The 18,400-nt window shown below is 47.3% G+C and overlaps 1 protein-coding gene across 2 annotated transcripts in view; it reads left to right on the plus strand.

The window, feature by feature from the left end:
* ARHGAP1 (Rho GTPase activating protein 1) overlaps positions 1-18,400 on the plus strand; it is a 159,048-nt gene that overhangs the window by 103,475 nt on the left and 37,173 nt on the right. For both annotated transcript variants that reach the window (XM_069221697.1, XM_069221698.1), the window contains exon 7: positions 15,669-15,767. In XM_069221697.1, the coding sequence (XP_069077798.1) occupies positions 15,669-15,767 (99 nt within the window). The remainder of the gene's footprint in view (positions 1-15,668; positions 15,768-18,400) is intronic.

Consider the following 18,400-nt stretch of genomic DNA (forward strand, 5'->3'; position numbering starts at 1 on the left):
GGCACACTGTGCAGAGGGTCCACGCAACCACATGTTAGTTTATAGAGATAAAAACTAGATCACCTAATGCTCTAATGTTTAAGGTAGCTTGGTTGAGCAGTTAGGCCAATCTTTGAGAAGTGCAAAGCATTTGTTGTACCCACAGCATCAATCTGGCAACTCACACACTCAAAGGAATAACTTGAGACCAATTTATAAAAATACATCAGATTTGTATAATTTTAAGACCGAAATCATCAGAATTGGGTAAGTACTTATCGAGGTATGAATTTTTTAAGTTAAATAAAAATAGTCTTTTGATGCATAATAATGCACCATAGGAATCAATGGAGGATCAGCTTTAAAAATACATATAGAATTATACAGTTGGTTTACCAAGTTCTTGTTTTTCTGGTTGGTCGAGGTCGTCGGTGGGCACACTGCCAGATGGAGAAGTTTGGGCGGCGGGAGCAGCAGGAGAATGTCTGTGGAGCTGATGCAGGGCCACTGCAAGGGACCACTTAGAAACAGTGCTGCAGGGTAAGTTCAAAGATTAATCTTAGGGGGTCCCCTTGGAGTGTCAAGGTCGCTTGGGGTGGAGGACCCTCCGGGCACAGCAGGTTCTTCGGTGCGGGGCACAGGGTGGCTGGGTGCAGAGCGAATCGATGAGCCAGGAGCTGTGCGCAAGGGTGCCATCAGGAGCAGGAGGTAAGTTGGTTCAAGGGTCGTTTGCAGGACATTGGGGGCACTCTCCGGGAAGGTCTGGGGTGTTCTAAAGTCCCTCGACTGGGCCTTCCTTCTGGTCCTTTTGTGGCTCCGGGCGGGCTGTTTTCCTTAGTGTCCGACGTTAGCTGACCAGTACTCTGGTTATTGGCACAATTTGACCATCAACCTTGGCTCACTGACAGGGTTTGTCCTCACGGTTGTCGGAATTAAGTTTGGTCCAGCAGCGACATCCGGTTTAGGAGTTAGTGGCTGATCAGTGACGTGACCCTCACTGGCTTGCTGGGTCTGCTTTGGTTTGGAAGTGGTACCGCCAACCTGATGGGAGTTTTTGGGTGATTCTCGAAGCCTGGAGCTCCTCTGGGGTTTTTGTGGTGTTGTCCAGTTGTCCAGCAGCTCCTCAGCGTGATTGTCGGGACCTGGGTGCAGTAGGCAGGGTTAGGCGCCTTTTCTTTGGTGCAGCAGGTCCACAGTCCTCGTGTTTGGTTCTTCTTGGTGCTGGTCTTCTTTTTGTCCGTCACATCTGATTTCCTGGTCTATGGATTCCCACTAAATACTGTATTTAGTCGGAGTTTTAGGGGGAACCCAGTAGTGACCAATGGATCATCTACCTTAGGGTGGCCACACCCACTATGTGACCACTTCCGGTGGGCAGAGGTCATATCCCTACACCTAATTGGTTACTTTCCTTCCATCCAAGATGGAGGAAAATGAACTGGAGTGTCCATAGGTTACACCTTTGGCAGTGGTGCATGCCAGGTGGGGCCTTTGTGTATTTTCCCACTGCTGCTCCCTCCAAAAGTGGGGTTTTACAAAGGAGGAGGCCATCTGCTGCTAGCAGCAAGTCTGGGGATCGAGTTTGAAAGGGAGTAAGCCCTTTGAAGCTCAACGCCAGGGCGCTGCCATTCCTGACTAAGGGGGTGTTAGCACCTCCACCCCAGAAGGGCACTGTTCTACAGTCCAGAAAGATGGATCTCTCCCCCATGGTTGTAGATTGGATGTCTGGTGGTGGCAGGCTGGATAGAACCTGTCAGCAACCATACCAGGATAGTTAGCTTTTGCAGGGGGCACCTCTAAGGTGACCCCTGGGTACATTTTATAACAAATCCACCATTGGCACCAGTGGGCTTTTATCATTCTGAGTTGTTTGATCCCAAATAACCCAGAGTACAGAGTGGCCATCATGTTGCTGTGAAACTTGTACAGACCAGTGTCCAGCACATGCATCTTAAAATGGCTGCTCTATTCACTCACCATGTCCCAGATTAGGCAAGGTCACAGTGGGGGCATATTGCTCGTGCAGCTATGCCCTCACATACAGTATAGTGCACCCTGCCTTAGGGCTGAAAGGCCTGCCAGAGGGGTGACTTACTTATAGTGCATGCAGTGTGGAGTGGACAGGGCACACAGACAGTGTGCCAAATCGGGTTTTCTCTTTAGGTTTGCATCAGGGTGCTGAGTGGACCTGAATGTAGAGCCCTGGAGGTGGCACAATTAGTGCTGCTGCCCTTAGGGGGCCTACCCTAAATACCTGCTGCCCTGGGCACCTAAGTACCATTTACTAGGGGCTCATGGGAGCAGCCAAAGAGGTCTCCAATTGTGCCACAACATCACTACAGTTTAGGGAAAAGGCTCTGGCCCTGGAAACCTGGTTAGCAGAGACCCTGGGCACTATCAGTTTCTACGCTACATCATACATCAGTCAAAAAGTGGGGGCCAACCATGTCAAAAAGAGGCATTCTCTCACAATAGGTCTCCATTGCCCATGTCCATGTTGTAGAGAAGGGGTCCATTATCTCTGTCCATGCTTCAGGTGAATGTCAATTCCCTGTATCCATGCTGTAAGCGGGTGTCCACTCACTGGTTGAAAGCCTATTCAGTTCTTATTTTTTCAGTATTGTGGTGCCTCTGAAAGCCCCATTCTAATCAGTTGGTGTTCTGCAAAGTATCCCGCTCTTAAGAGAGTTTCAATGGCAGTTATTTCCTACAAGAGGGTTAATGATGGGCTGGCCTTTGTAAAGGCCCAGTTATAATCTCTCTCACCTAGGCTCAGTGGGCCTCTGGCCCAGTTTCCTCTCTTTTTCCAAACGTGGTTTCTGGTTTCCTTCTCAAGCAGGAGGCTTCTCTTTCAGTTCTCTTCCTTAAAGACCTTTTTTTTAAATTTGGTGTCAGGATGTTAATTCTGTCCTGCAGAAATACAAGACTTAAACCATGCATTATATTCTGTACCGGCCCTATGTTTTTATCAGGATTGCGTTTTAAGACCTCTTCTTGGAAATTATAATTTGCTGACTCCCTTTGAATCATTATTCATACTTTTTACTCAAAGTCAGTTAATATATGTTATTGATTGTATACGTTTTGCTATTTTGTAGGGTTATATATGAAATTGTATTTGTTGTCATTGTAACATTTATGAATGTGCAATATTTCTGTGGAGCTTCTACAAGTAAATAATCAAAATTTGGTGTAAAAAAAAGAGCACAGTTTCTAGGTCGAAAGGGCAGATTTATTGAACTTCAAGTGGCAGCTGCTTGTAGCCTCTGGAGTTGCACAAGGACAACTGGCACAGGATTCAGGACATATTGACGCTTTGAATATTTTATTATTATAATAACTCACTTAAGAAATTCCTAAACTGCTACCAGGCTTCCATACCTTTACGGGCTTTAATGTAAAAAGCATTCACTCCGCCGACTTAACTGTACGCTTTTAACATAGCCATTCATGCATCCAACTAAACCATGGGATTTATTTCACTTGTCCCCTCCCCTACCAAGATTTCAAGTAGTTCCAGCACAGAAAAAAAATTGGTTTTCATGCTATAATTTATGTGAAATCCTTTATGCTGCTCTTACTGAAATTGCAATTGTGTCTGTGCTGATTATTTATTATTTCAGTTTGTCCCTTTGCAGTCCTCATTGACCTGTGGTTCAGGTGTTTTTCTCTATTTAAATGTAAAGTATGCAGTGTTTGTACATCTTATGCACAACTCTCTGGCACCTCTTGGTCCTCCCTTGTGCTACTCAAAAGAATAAGAAGCAATCCGAGGTGGACTGAGAAATATGTATTTTGGTAGTGGCTAGAAGACCTTGCCTGAGACCTCTGAATATTCATTTAGAGCTAAGGCAAGCTCCACTTTATGAAAAAGTCCCTAGGCAGACCATTTCAAGGCAGCTGAATGTGCTTCTGTTAATACCATCACCAGCCATTGCTGTCTCTTCTGAATTACTTCATGCCTGCTGTCAGTATTAGCTTCTAATCTTCACCCTCCATGTTGTGTGTAGTCTGAGAGAGCAAGAGGTTATACTTAGTGTAAAAGGAGTCTCCTGATGACAGCAGCAGGCAGTGCAGTGACTCGCCTGATCATCCCCTTCTCCTGCTCAAGTTCGCCTGACAGGTCTTTGGGTTTAGAGCTCTGTGACTGTACACAGCCTTCGGGACACTTGGTGCAGGCATGTGCAGGGATGGATGTTATGGTTTCAGTTTGTCTTCTTCGGGGTTCTCTGGATGTCAGAAAGTGAGCCTGAGGTTAACATATTATCAGTGCATTAGCAGTGTTGCCCCCTTATGGAGACTTGGACTCTCGGATCAAGTCCCCTGTATGACTTCATCCATGTGTGGGCCCTCTGTGTGATATCACCTTTGCAGTCAGACTCTGTGTAGACTCTTGTCACTGCGAGGGACTCGGAATGACTCTTAAGCTGCTGGTGGGTTCTGGCCCTCTCCGATACCCTGTGTGCTCTGCGGCACTCTGAGGAACTGCCTGTGTGACTCTTAGCGATGAGTGTGGGTAGCGGCTATGACTGACGAGGATTAACCCTGAAGTGTTGGCTTCCCCTCCCCCGACACCCCCAATACAAAGGTGCTAAATGGCATACTACACTCACCGTTATTTTGTATGATTTATGTCAAGGCATTTTTTCATGTGTATTTGCTTTAACAAAAAGATTGGTTCCCAAAACCATGATTTAAGAGGTTATATTTGTGCAGCAGGTAAAATGACAGTGAAGAGATATTGTCTATTATGCAGTTACTCTACATAACAGGTTATTGGGCCACATTTTTTTCACTGACATTGTATAAATGGTGTATATGTAGATGTCTAGAGTATAATATACTATTTATTCCAGTGTTGAGGGAAAGAAGGCGGCTATTATTCACAGTAGTTGTTCTACGCGTTTGAACCCGACGCAGGCTGTGTGCAGTGGGGTTTGGTGTCGGGTACACACCCAAGCTGCTGCGGGAGCCAGCTAGCATGGCAGCTGGATCAACTCATTTCAGCCGCAGGGCATTTATTGATTTTAAATATTTTCCCTTCCTGGAAACACAGCCCCTTCCTAATCACTCGCTGCACGGTGGAGGGCCGTGGCGGCAGGGAAGGCGGGGGTCTAAAATAAAAATTAAATAAATAAATAAAAACTTACCTGCCTTGCCGCCGTGCCGCTCCTCTTTCCTGGTCACTGTAGGCAAAGGCTCCCGACCTGCTGCCAATCCCAACGCTGCGTGAAAGCAGCTTTAGAAGTCGCTGGCGCGCCCTGCTAGGGTGCTCCCAGGCAGACTGGGAGCCTGTGCCTACTCTCTACAGCCTGGCAACATACTGCTGGGTTGAAGAGAGTACAGTGCGCATATGTGTATGGCTGGCCTAAGAAGGCTAACCAAACATACAGGCGCACTGAGGGGGAGTGCTGTGCACTCCCTCTTTGTCCCTGTCATTCCCCATGCCCCTCCCCCCCCCCTTTAACAATAAAATGTTTATAAACTCAGTTTATTATTTTTTTTTTGTTGGTTTGCAGCGGATGCTGCTCGATGTGGGTTGACGCTCCTTCGCCATAGCTGAGGAGCCTCCGCTATTTCTAATCATACATTTCTGATTTCTTTGCAATATCAAACAGAAAACAGAATTTTCTAAAACTGCTTTCAGAAATACATGATTCAGTTCATTTAAAATAGGAAATACCTGGAACAGAAGTACATGTTTTAGATGTTTTATAATAAAATGTAAGACAATATATTTGATGATAGAGCTGTTTTTGAAACGATGTGAATTAAAACCTATGAAAAATATTTGTTAAAGCTGAAAGAAGGACCAACAGTGAATACTGACAAAAATGGAAAAAGTAAGACTAATTTCCTTGTTCAGACTGTAATAATTAAAATAATTTTATATAATGAGATTTCATCTATATCCTTTGGTAGAAAAGTTCTGTTTAACTCTGTGTTACATGTGATACTTCGAAAGTTATTTATTTAATGAAATGCACTTGTGGAAATTCCATACTCTTGAAATAGTATCAAAACTCTGAAAAGTGCTCAATATTCCTAACAAAATGCAACACGTGGAATTTTGGTGAACTTAATTTTTGAACTCTGAACATCCTTGAGTTTAAATGGCCATAAAGACTACATTTGTTTTTCTTACTGAATTGAATACACCAGCACACCATTCTGTAGAACAAATTGTAGGAAAGTACCATCTTTCTTGGCATCTTACCCCCAATTTCTGCCTGTTTGTTAGTGTGTTTTTACTGTCTCACTGGGATCCTGCTAGTCAGGACCCCAGTACTCCTTATTTGTGGCCTATATGTCAGTGTGTTTTACTGTGTTGTCAGTATGCTTGACTGTGTCACTGGAGTTCTGGTAACCAGAACTCCAGTGCTTATGCTCTCTATGTTTCCAAGGTTTTCACTATAGTCTATTGACTCCATATTCCAATCCAGATTGGCACACTGGACCCCCCTTATAAGTCCCTAATATATGGTACCCAGGGCATTGGGGTTCCAGGAGATCCTTATGAGCTGCAGCATTTCTTTTGCTACCCATAAGGAGCTCATACAAACATTCCTTCAGGACTGCCACTGCAGCCTGAGTGAAATAGTGTAAATACTATCACACAGCTATTTTCACTGCACCAGGTAATTTATAAGCCACCCATATGTCTAACCTTCAGTTATTGAAGGCTAGGTGCAAAGTTACTATGTGTTAGGGCACCCTTGCACTAGCAAACGTGCCCCCACGTTATCCAGGACCAATTTCCCAGACTTCGTGAGGGCGCGGACACCATTATAAGCGTGCACTACATATATGTCAATATATATATATGGAACTTCCCAGTGGTAACCCCGAATATGGCCATGTGAGGTGTCTAAGATTGAGAAATTGTACCTCCAATCCGATTCTGGTATTGGGGGGGCTAATTCCATCCACCCTGGGGGCTCCACAATGGTCCCACAGTACTGCCAAACCAGCTCTCTGAGGTTTCCACTGCAGCCCCAGCTGCTGCCACCTCACAGACAGGTTTCTGCCCTCCTGGGGATTGAGTAGCTCAATCCCAGGAAGGCAGAACAATACATTTCCTTTAGGAGAGGGGTGTTACACCCTCTCGACTGAAAATAGGTGTTACAGGCATGGGAGGGGTATCCTCCCAGAGCCTCTGGAAATGCTTTGAAGGGCACAAACGGTGCCCTCCTTTCATAATGCACTCTACACCGGTTCAGGGACCCCTAGTCCCTGCTCTGGCACGAAACTGGACAAAAGAAAGAGGAGTGACCACTCTCCTGTCCATCACCACCCCAGGGGTGGTGCCCAGAGCTCTTCCAGAATGTCCCTGGCATTAGCCGTCTTGGATTCCAAGGTGTGGGTACCCTCCGGAGACCTCGGAGTGGCCAGTGCCAGCAGGCGACGTCAGAGTCCGCGACGTCAGAGACCGCTCCTGATAGGTCCCTACCTGGTTAGGTAGCCAGTCCCCCTCTCAGGGCTATTTAGGGTCTCTCCTGTGGGTGTTTCCTCAGATTCGGTTTGCAAGACTCCACCAGGACTCCTCTGCCTCCTCTGCTTCAGCTCCTGACCGTCGGATCAACCACAGACTTCTCCAGGAACCGCTGTAACCACAACAAAGTATCCAGGAAGGCTACTGTGACTTGCAACTTCAGCTCCTACCAGCAACTGCAACAGTTTCCAAGGTGTGCACACTCTGAGGACTGCCTGTCTTCACCCTGCACCAGAAGAACCAAAGGAATCTCCTGTGGAGTGACGTAGTCACTTCCCTGCTTTAGCAGGCGCCTCTCTGCGACAACAACCGGTACTCTGGGACTCCTCGTCTGACTGTCCAAAGGTCCAGCTGTCCAAATTTGGTGGAGATAAGGGCCTTCCTCCCCGAGCCAGACAGTACCCCTGTGCACCATCTGTTCTGTAGCTCCTAGGGCTTCTGTGCACTTCTTCCAGAAATCCTTCATGCACAGCGTAGCACAGGTCCCCAGCACTTTATCCTGCGACGCTCAGCTCCCTGAGTTGTTCTCTGGCGGCGTGGGGTGCCTTTTGTGTAGTGCTGCGATGACCACGTTTTGCAACTCCTTTGTCCCTGTGTTCTGGGACTCCTGTGGGTGCTGCCTGGCCTTCCGAGGGCTCTCTAAAGTGCTGAGAGGCCCCTCTGTCTCCTTAATCCGAGTTGAGACCCTCAGGTCCCTCCTGGGCCCAGGTAGCGCCTTTTCCCGCCAACCACGACATTTGCGTGAGCCAAGGCTTGTTGGCGGAATCCAACGTCGAAAACCAGCCTCCATCCGACGACTCAACGTGGGACATCTCTTGCACCGAGCAGGAACCCGCAGCTGTCTTCTTTGGTGCATTTCTGACTCTTCTTCCAACCGGAGAATCCACTCTTGCACCTTCATCCGGGTTAGGAGGCGCTCCTGTTCTTCATGGACTCTTGATCGACTTCTGGACTTGGTCTCCTCTCTCCACAGGTCTTCAGGTCCAGGAATCCATTGTTAGTTTCTTGCAGTCTTGCTTGTTTTTTGCATAATCCTTTACCACGACTTCTAGTGTGTTCTGAGGAAACTTGCTGTATTTTACTCCTGTTTTCCTGGGCCCTGGGGTGGTGTATTTGACTTACATTTGGTGTTTTCTTACACTCCCAGTGCCCCTCTACACACTACATTTGCCTAGGGGGGGGAACCGACAGTCGCATTCCACTATTTTAGTATGTGGTTTGTGTTGCCCCTAGGCACATTGCAACCTATTGTGTTTTTCACTGTTTGCACTATTTTCTGACTGTTTACTTAGTTGATTTTGGTTACTAGTGTATATATTGTGTATAATACTTACCTCCAGAGGGAGTATAACCTCTAAGATATTTTTGGCCTTGTGTCACTAAAATAAAGTACCTTTATTTCTGATGGATAGAACTACCTGTGGATTCCTCACCTTATGAATTCAATCCTTGCGCCAGCATCCGACGGAAAGTCTTCTTCCTAGCTGTCTACGTCGACGAGGACGTCATAATGGCACGGCTCCACGTGACTCCGTCTGACGTCAACGTGCCAATAAGAGGTCCTCGTCGGCGTACTGACATCAGTTTTTCCTTTTTCCGTGCTTCAACGGCAACGGTTTTTCTTCCTGGCCCGTTGGTAACTGTAACGTTTTCTCGAAGTTACAATGTCGCCTCTGAAGAAGTCCGGTTTTAAGCCGTGTAGGGAATGCGGGGGTCGGATGTCAGTGACCGACCCCCATTCAGACTGTATTTGGTGTTTAAGCTCCGAGCATGATGTGGAAGGTTGTTCTTCGTGCCAGAGCATGAATCCGAAAGCTCTGAAAGAACGCGAGGCGAAGCTCCTCTGAGCCAAGGCAAAGAAGAAGGAACACAAGAAAGTTTCCTCCCATGCTTCTCCCAAAAAACATAAGAAGCGGCGTCATCATGACTCTCGCCGCCGTTCGGAGTGAAGCCGATCGAGGAGTCGTTCGAGGTCTCGGTCTCGTTCATCTCGGCGTCAGAAGACGTGGGAGATGAGTCCTACTGTCACGCCTCAGCCGGAGAGTCCGGGGTTGTCACCGGCGCCTTCAGTCTATGAGGTCACTCAAGGTAGTCCTCGCTTTTCACTGTCGCCAAGGGATCCTGATGTTCACCAGACATCTGCACAGCAGTACCCGGCTTTCCCGACTCCAGGGACGGATCCGGCCGCATTTTTGAATGCGATGTATGCTGTTTTTCAATCCATGGCCCCTGCTGGTGCACCGGCGGGTCCCACGGGGCCATTGGCATTCAATTTGGGCTCGCCGGCGTTGTACAGGGCTGCTCCATTCATGCCCTTCTGCCCTACAGAGTCTGGTGGTCCGGCGCCGGGGGTCTCCCCTGGCAGGAGTCCTTCGCCTGGGACCGTGGATCCGTCGGCTTCTCAAACGGCTCCTTCTCCGCGCCATCCGGCGTCATTGATGGCCTCATCCAGACCGGCTCCATCTCCTTCCGTTCATTCGGCTTCGAGGAGGTCATCTGCCGACTTCGGGACGGTGCCGGCTCCGACGTCGGTTGAATCTAGGAGCCTTCCTGAACCGGTTCGGGTTCTGAGATCCTCGGCGTCGATGGAGTCCTTGTCGACGCCGGCTCTGGAAACTCATCTTAGATCTCGAAGGAAGGCGTTGAGGCTTCTGGAGGAGGAGGAATACAGAAGGCTTGAGGAAGGTGAGATAGAGCCTTCTGATGACTTCCAGGGGCTTGCCACTGCAAGTGGTTTGGATACTTCCCCGGAGTGGGACATTGCATCTCCGGGGGAGTTTACTGAGGAGGCCGCTTCCTTCCATGCTGTGGTGAGGAAGGCAGCTGATTACCTGGATTTGCCTTTGTCCACGGCAGAAGTAAAGACTAACCTGCTCACAGAGGTTCTTCATCCATCTTCCTCCAGTGCTGACCGTTTGCTGCCTTTTAATGAGGCTTTGACGGAGCCTATTTTAGACCTATGGAAAAAGCCGGTGACATCTCCTGCTGTAAACAGGGCAGTGGCGAGGAGGCATAGAAGTGCCCCAGGAGATCCAGTTTTTCTGTCTCGTCACCCGACTCCGGAGAGCTTGGTGGTTCAGGCATCATGTTCTGCAAAGTCTGCCCCCGGTACATTCCCAGGTGTTCCGACGGACAGAGAATCCAAGAGGATGGAGCAGTCCTCGAAGAAAATGTTCTCCTCTTGCAGCATGGCCCTAAAAGCTACCAATTCCACCTGTGTGCTAGGCAGATATATCCATGCCCTAATGGACTCTGCTAAGGAGATGGCAAAAGATCTGCCACAGGAAATGCAAAGATCTTTTGGGTCCCTTTTCTTGGATGCACAAGCTGCTGCGCCGCAGATTATACAATCTGGCCTGGATACCACGGATTCCATTGCCAGGACCATGGGAACATCGGTGGCTACGAGAAGGCATGCCTGGTTAAGGTCTTCGGGTTTCTCATCAGATGTACAATCCACTTTAATGGACCTTCCGTTTGATGGGGAAAAACTGTTTGGGGACAAGGCAGACTCTGCCCTTGAACGGTTTAAGGACTGTCGGGCTACAGCTAAGTCCCTGGGTTTGCAGGCCCCTTCTACTACATCGTACAGACCTTTTCGTAGGTTTCGAGGATTTGTTAGAGGCTCTGTCTTTCGAAGGTCTCAATCTTATGTCCAGCAACCTGCCAATCCGCCCTATCGTGCCTTCAGAGGGTGGGGTAGGGGTAGGGCTAGAGGTCCAGCCCAGCAGCTCTCTTCTTCTTCATCCTCCTCTGGTGGACAACAGCAGAAGCAGCCCTAGTTTTCCCCACTTTATCATCCATACTTCTCCTGTAGGGGGAAGATTGAGTCTTTTCCTGCAGAAATGGAGGTCAATTACAACAGACTCGTGGGTGCTAGGAATTGTAGAAAAGGGCTATGCTCTCCCCTTTCTGGAGTTCCCTCCTCCCTTTCCCCCCCGTCCCTCCTTTTGTTCAGAAGACCATCTTCTGTTGTTGCAACAGGAGGTTGTCACCATGTTGGCAAAGGGCGCTATAGAGTTGGTGTTGTTGCAGGAAAGGGGTCAGGGGTGTTATTCAAGATATTTCCTGATTCCCAAAGTGGATGGTCGGTTGCGGCCGATCCTAGACTTGAGGATTTAGAATTTGTTCCTCAAGCAGGAAAAATTCAAAATGCTGACCCTAGCGCAGGTGCTATTGGTGTTGAACGAAGGAGACTGGATAGTGTCTGTCGACTTGCAGGACGCGTACTTTCATGTTCCCATAATCAAGTCGCACAGGAAGTATCTCTGTTTTGGGGTCGGATCGCAACATTACCAGTTTGCGGTCCTTCCGTTTGGACTTACTTCAGCACCCCGGGTCTTCACAAAGGTGATGGCAGTTGTTGCAGTACATCTCAGAAAGAGGGAGGTAGCGGTTTTTCCCTACCTGGACGATTGGTTGATCAAAGCCAAGTCTCCAGAGATTGTGTTGTCTCATCTGCAAATGACAACACAGTTGTTGTTCGATCTGGGTTTTTCGGTGAACGTACCCAAATCTCACCTGGAGCCCTCTCAACGCCTCCTGTTCATAGGGGCAGTACTGGACACGACAAAGTTTCGGGCCTACCCCCCTCCTCAGCGGGTACGGGACATTCAGGCGCTGATTCCTTTGTTTCAAAGTGGAGCGGCAGTTCCAGTCCTCAAGGTCTTACGCCTGCTAGGTCTGTTTGCTTCTTGCATTCTGTTGGTCACTCATGCTCGCTGGCATATGAGGGCTCTTCAGTGGTGCCTCCGCAGACAGTGGTTCCAGCACAAGGGGGATCTCAGGGATTCTATAAAGATCTCCAGGGACGCTGTAGCGGATCTTCTTTGGTGGGCAGAGGACGGCAACCTTTCCCAAGGAAAACCGTTTTCACTGCCTCCTCCAGTGGCCACAGTGATTTCGGATGCTTCCACTCTAGGGTGGGGAGCTCATCTGGGGGACCTGGAGATCAAGGGTCATTGGTCTCCAGCGCAACAGATGTTGCATATCAATCTGTTGGAATTGCGGGCGGTACGTTTGGCGCTCCAGGCCTTCCTCCCTTCCCTTCGCGGTCAGTCAGTTCAGATCCTGACGGACAACACTACTGCGATGTGGTATATAAACAAGCAGGGAGGAGTGGGGTTGTATCTTCTTTGCCGAGAAGCCCTCCGACTCTGGTCCTGGGCTCAGGACCATCAGATTTGTTTGATGGCAAATCATTTGGCCGGAGTGTTGAATGTACGTGCGGATGTTCTCAGTCGTCACTTCTCATTAGATCACGAGTGGCGTCTCCATCCGGATCTAGTTCTCCACATCTTCGAGATGTGGGGTACTCCTCAGGTGGATTTATTTGCTACTCGGGAGAGCGCGCATTGCCCGTTATTCAGCAGCCTCCAGTATCCGATGCAAGGAGCATTGGGGGACGCGTTTTAGATGTCCTGGAGCGGCCAGTTGCTTTACGCGTTTCCCCCCATACCCTTGATTCCTCGGGTTTTGAGGAAGGTTCGTCAAGACCGGGCCCAAGTCATATTGGTGGCACCGGACTGGCCAAGAAGGGTATGATATACAGACCTACTTCAACTCTCTCAGGGCCCTCCGCTCCGTCTCCCGCTTAGGGCAGATCTCCTCTCTCAATCGCAGAGGCAGGTTTTACACCCCCACCTCCAGAGCCTGCACCTTCATGCCTGGAGATTGAACGGGGCAACCTGAGTTCCTTTTCTCTCCCACCGGATGTAGTGGATGTTATACTATCGTCCAGGCGACACTCCACTAAATCTGTTTATGCCGGAAGGTGGGCAAAATTTGTGCTGTGTGGAGAGAACTAAAAAGATCCTTTAAAGGCCCATCTTTCAGATGTACTTTTGTTTGTTCTTAGTTTGGCGAAGAAAGGCTGTGCTATAGCTACAGTTAAGGGTTATTTGGCAGCTCTTTCGGCGTTTCTTTGCCTTCCGGACCAGCCATCTTTATTCAAGTCTCCGATTGTACATAGGTTCCTTAAGGGTTTGGTGAATAGCTTTCCTCCTACTCCTTTTCACATGCCTCAGTGGGACTTAAATCTTGTTTTGACATTCTTAATGGGTTCGCCTTTTGAGCCCATGCATTCATGTCCATTGAGATATTTAGCCTTCAAGACTGTTTTCTTGATCGCAATTACTTCTGCTGGAAGGATTGGAGAGCTTCAGGCATTCTCCGTTAAGCCCCCTTTCACTATGTTTTTCCCTGATAAAGTGGTTCTAAAAACCAGGGCTGCTTTTCTGCCGAAAGTTGTCACCCCTTTTCGTATAGGGCAGAATATCACTCTTTCTGCATTTTACCCTCCTCCCCACCCGTCTAAAGAAGAAGAGAGACTCCATAGGTTGGACCCTAAGAGGGCCCTGAGTTTTTACCTCGAAAGGACTAAGGACTTTCGTTTAGATGAGCAACTGTTTGTTGGATATGCTGGTCAGCAAAAGGGCAGAGCGGTTCAGAAAAGGATACTCTCCAGGTGGGTCATCTTGTGTATCAAGATCTGTTACTCTTTGGCAAAAAAGGTCCCTCCTGAAGGTATCAGGGCCCACTCTACTAGAGCTAAATCTGCATCCTCTGCTCTGGCGAGGGGAGTTCCATTAATAGATATATGTAAAGCGGCAACGTGGGCGTCCCTCCATACTTTCGTGAAACATTACTGTTTGGACTCTGAGATGAGGAGGGACGGTCATTTTGCTTGCTCGGTATTGCAAGATTTCTTAGTGTAATCAGGTGGGCACCCACCACTGAGTGCGGTACTGCTTGGGACTCTATTCATAAGGTGAGGAATCCACAGGTAGTTGTATCCATCAGAAGAACAAGTTACTTACCTTCGGTAACGCTTTTTCTGGTGGATACACTGACTACCTGTGGATTCCTCACGGTCCCTCCCGCCTCTCCGTTGCCTGTCTGATTGCACAGTTATCTTGCAGTCTTTGGTTTAATATTTCTTCTTATATTTATATATTTATATCTATATATATATGTGTATATATATGTATATAGTGATATTTCTCTGTATATTTTTGTATATTCGTGTATTTAAGCTCTCAATAAGAATGGATGGTTTAAATGGATAAGGTTTTTGTGTGCGTATATCTTTCTATATTAATTATCATTTTTCATGGTCGGTTTACTCCTGTTTGCTTTAAGAGCACGAAAAAAGATGAGGTGAAACTGACGTCAGTACGCCGACGAGGACCTCTTATTGGCACGTTGACATCAGACGGAGTCACGTGGAGCCGTGCCATTATGACGTCCTCGTCGACGTAGACAGCTAGGAAGAAGACTTTCCGTCGGATGCTGGCGCAAGCATCGAATTAATAAGGTGAGGAATCCACAGGTAGCTAGTGTATCCACCAGAAAAAGCGTTACCGAAGGTAAGTAGCTTGTTCTTTTGGTAACACTGAGTATTGTCTTCCTTGTGTATCAGTATTGTGTGACTATAGTGGTATTGCAAGAGCTTTGCATGTATCCTAGTTCAGCCTTGTCTTCTCTGCTACAGCTACCTCTAGACAGCCTAAGCTGCTAGAACACTGCCTACATTTCACTAAGGTGGATCACTGGACCTGGTGTAAGATGTAAGTACCTCTGGTACACTACAAGCCAGGCCATCTTCTCACGCAAATCAATACAAAAAAGTGTATAGAAATCTGCATTTCTGCACGTAATCTCCAAAATACATGAGCAATACATCACGTATGTGCATGAGGTGGTTGAAAAACACTGCACGTTTGTGAAAAGGATAATGGCTTTGGGATACAGACAACGCATACTTTGACTTCTTTGTGTTCTGTATTGGCTCAGATATGAGTAAGACATCCAATATGTGAACTTATAATGTTTGATTTGTATATGTGATATGGCATTCTTAAATGTTTTGTAGGTAAAGCTCAGTATATGGTTCTTCTGAGGAGGGGAATGATCTTTTAAGAGAGGTTGATAAGCTATCAGTGTAATGATCCACTGATTTCCCAAAAGAAACTCACATTAAATTGAATTTACATGGAAAATAATAACATCATGTTTTAATAAATTAGATTCAAAATATAATTAAACAAAATGAAGGGATTATTGCCAGAGTGAGTGCCCCTTATTGCATGAGCAGAGGTTACCTGGTTTGTTTACTTCAGATCACCCTCTATGTCACTCTGTGTGGACTGTAGTCCTCTGCGGCTTCATCATCTGACTCTTGTGTTTTGATTTCCAGCTTTAAGTTTGGCCGTAAGATTTTTTACATGAACTACCTGATGGAGCTGGAGGAGCACCTGAAGCTGGAGCAGCTGGGAATCCCATCACAAGTGCTGAAGTAAGAACTAGTGTGGATTAGGCCAGGTGCGAAAAAGGCGATAAGGCCCCCACTAGTAGGTTCGTAGAGTGTGAAGCAGACAGCAGCAGCCTTGCTGGGAAGTTTAGAGTGTAATCCCGGCAACAATTACTGGATGAGTTATCAGGGTAGAGCATGATACAGGCACCAATGGGCCCTCTGGGCTACTCGTAGACAATGCAATACATTTGAGAATGGGCTCCCTGGAAGAGGCATAGAGAGGGTGACACAGGCCCTGGAGCGATCCAGTGAGTACACGACAACAGTGACCTGCTGGGCGGGTCATGGAACATGTGATACAGGCAAGAAGGGACTCGCTAGGCAGTTCATAGCATGATTCAGGCGAGAATGGCATCACTGGTTCATTTATAGCGCGTTCATTACAGGTTGTAAGGACCTCACTAGGCAAGTCATAGAGAGTGCGATGCAGGATAGAACGACCTCGCTCGGTGGGATGTAGCGTGATACAGGCAACAGTGGCCCCAAAGTGCCGCTCACTGCACAGTAGAAGTGCCAATGTCTGGCTGAGCCATCCAAGGAGACCACAGTAGAGCCAACCGTGGCTTGCACGGCTGTCCAGGGAGAGCGTAGCACATGCATCACGGGTCTTGACAGTCTTTCCAGGGAGGGTGTGATACTTGCAACAGTGGCCATCCTTGGGAGTAGGGTGTTCATAGCCATCCCAGGACAGTGTGGGGGCTTGCCTGGGGGTTTTTAAACTTAAAACTCTATACAATTATGCCTCGCTTTCTCAGTTTGTATCTAGTCTCAGCTCCTATTTATATCTCAGGGTTGTTTTTAGTTTACCATTAGGATGTGTCTGTTTACCATTGGGGTGCTGAGGTTATGGCTGTATCTGGTTTACCTTCAGGGTTGTTAAGCTTAGTACTGGATACAACTGCACTCATTTTGTTATTTTTAATGCTGTGTATTATAACCCTGTGAGTTATTAAACATTGTTTTTCTCATGTTTGTTAAGCTCAGAGCAACGTCCAGTTTAGTCTGGTGGTCACCAAACTTAGCGAATGGCACTTAACTAGTAAATCAGTATCAGTCTTAAAGACAATATACGTGACACCAGATGTAGCTAGAAAACTGATCTATTAACTTGTCCAGTATTGAAGTAACTGTCAGGGGCTTCCAGTCAGCAGCGTTAATGTGCAATGGAGCCTTTCATTCAGAGGTCTGAGGCTTGTCTAGATCTTAGCTTTGTATAGTGCATTGGGGACGTTTAGAAATGATACTTCCTGCTCCCCCTGACCCAGGGTACTGGACATTGTTGCTTACTTCCTTGACTCAGGCGGCTAAGGCTTACTCAGAATCCATGGTGGGAAGGTTTGTTTCTCATCCAATATAATGCACAAGTCTTCACACGTAGTAAAGGTCAATGTCTAATGAGGGGTGTTTCTTTAAAAAGCAGTACGTCTTTAGTAAACAGTTATAAGTATAGAAACTCATCAATGAAAGGTGGAGTGGTTTTGTGCTTATGGTGCATGTGGTACCTTGGGAAAGACCGTGTGCAGGTTTTTTCATGCTAAACATTAACATACACAGTTGGCTAGTAAAGCCTGTAACTTCATTGTCAGTGTTACTTTATGAACAAGCCTGCAGTCACTACAAACCCCCCGATATTGATCTATGTGAAGCCCTCTGACTTTGGGACTTTGGAAAGCATTAATGAACTTCCAACCACTAGACAGTTATTGAAGGTCAACAGTAGATCTGTGGTGCCAGACATGCCTAGTCCCTGAGGTCTGGGATCGATTTCTACTTCTTCTTAGCGGGTGCTGCTGCTTTGGGCTTGAGGCTCAACAGTCCATTAGACGTCAAGTGAGCAGAAAAAAATGGTCTGTTTGGTAACTTGGACTGTTTGCCTTTTCAGTCCTAAGGAGCCCCAAACTCTCTTTGTATTGAAAAATTTATAAATATTCCAAAGTGACCAGTTACGGTCAACCATTTGCTATTCCTCAAACTTGTCAGTTAGTCATCCTTTTGCGGTACCCCGTGTGGTCAGTTAGAGTAAACCTTTTGTGAAACCCCCGGTACAAAGATGTGTATTTCTGTTGCAAGCCACAGGATAAATAACTCCTCAGTTGATGACTTGGCTCTTGGCCAGAGCTGTAGGTCAGTTAGAGAGGGCACGTATGTGAGTTGGCCCCATGGTGTGGAAAATATGCACTCCCCTCCATAACAGGAGTAAAAAACATACTTCAACCTACAAGGGGCAAATGGATTTCAATGAGAGGGCAGTACACATCAGATTCCTGTAAGTACAATACAAAACCCTGCTTTACAGCCAGGCCTTTGACTGCCTAACCTGGCTGAGGAGGTTGCACATTTAATGTTCCTCGGCCAGATCAAGACTCTTCCTGGTAGAACAGGTACCTGGGTGATCTCTGGGGACACAACGAGTCCGTCAACAACAAACACGAGAACTTTCAGGAGAAAACGAGCATTAGTTGGATCCACAAGGGACAACTAGGGTCTGCTGCAGGGTCCTCTGAGCAGTATTGGAGATGTCCAGCACCTTTCTGAATGGCCAGAGTTGATGAGTATTTCTAGAAGCTTATCCTAGTGCATTCCGCAGCAGCGTGCAGTAGTTCGTATAGCGCCGC

This window comes from Pleurodeles waltl, chromosome 3_1 (assembly GCF_031143425.1).
Source record: "Pleurodeles waltl isolate 20211129_DDA chromosome 3_1, aPleWal1.hap1.20221129, whole genome shotgun sequence".
NCBI classification, from domain to species: domain Eukaryota; kingdom Metazoa; phylum Chordata; class Amphibia; order Caudata; family Salamandridae; genus Pleurodeles; species Pleurodeles waltl.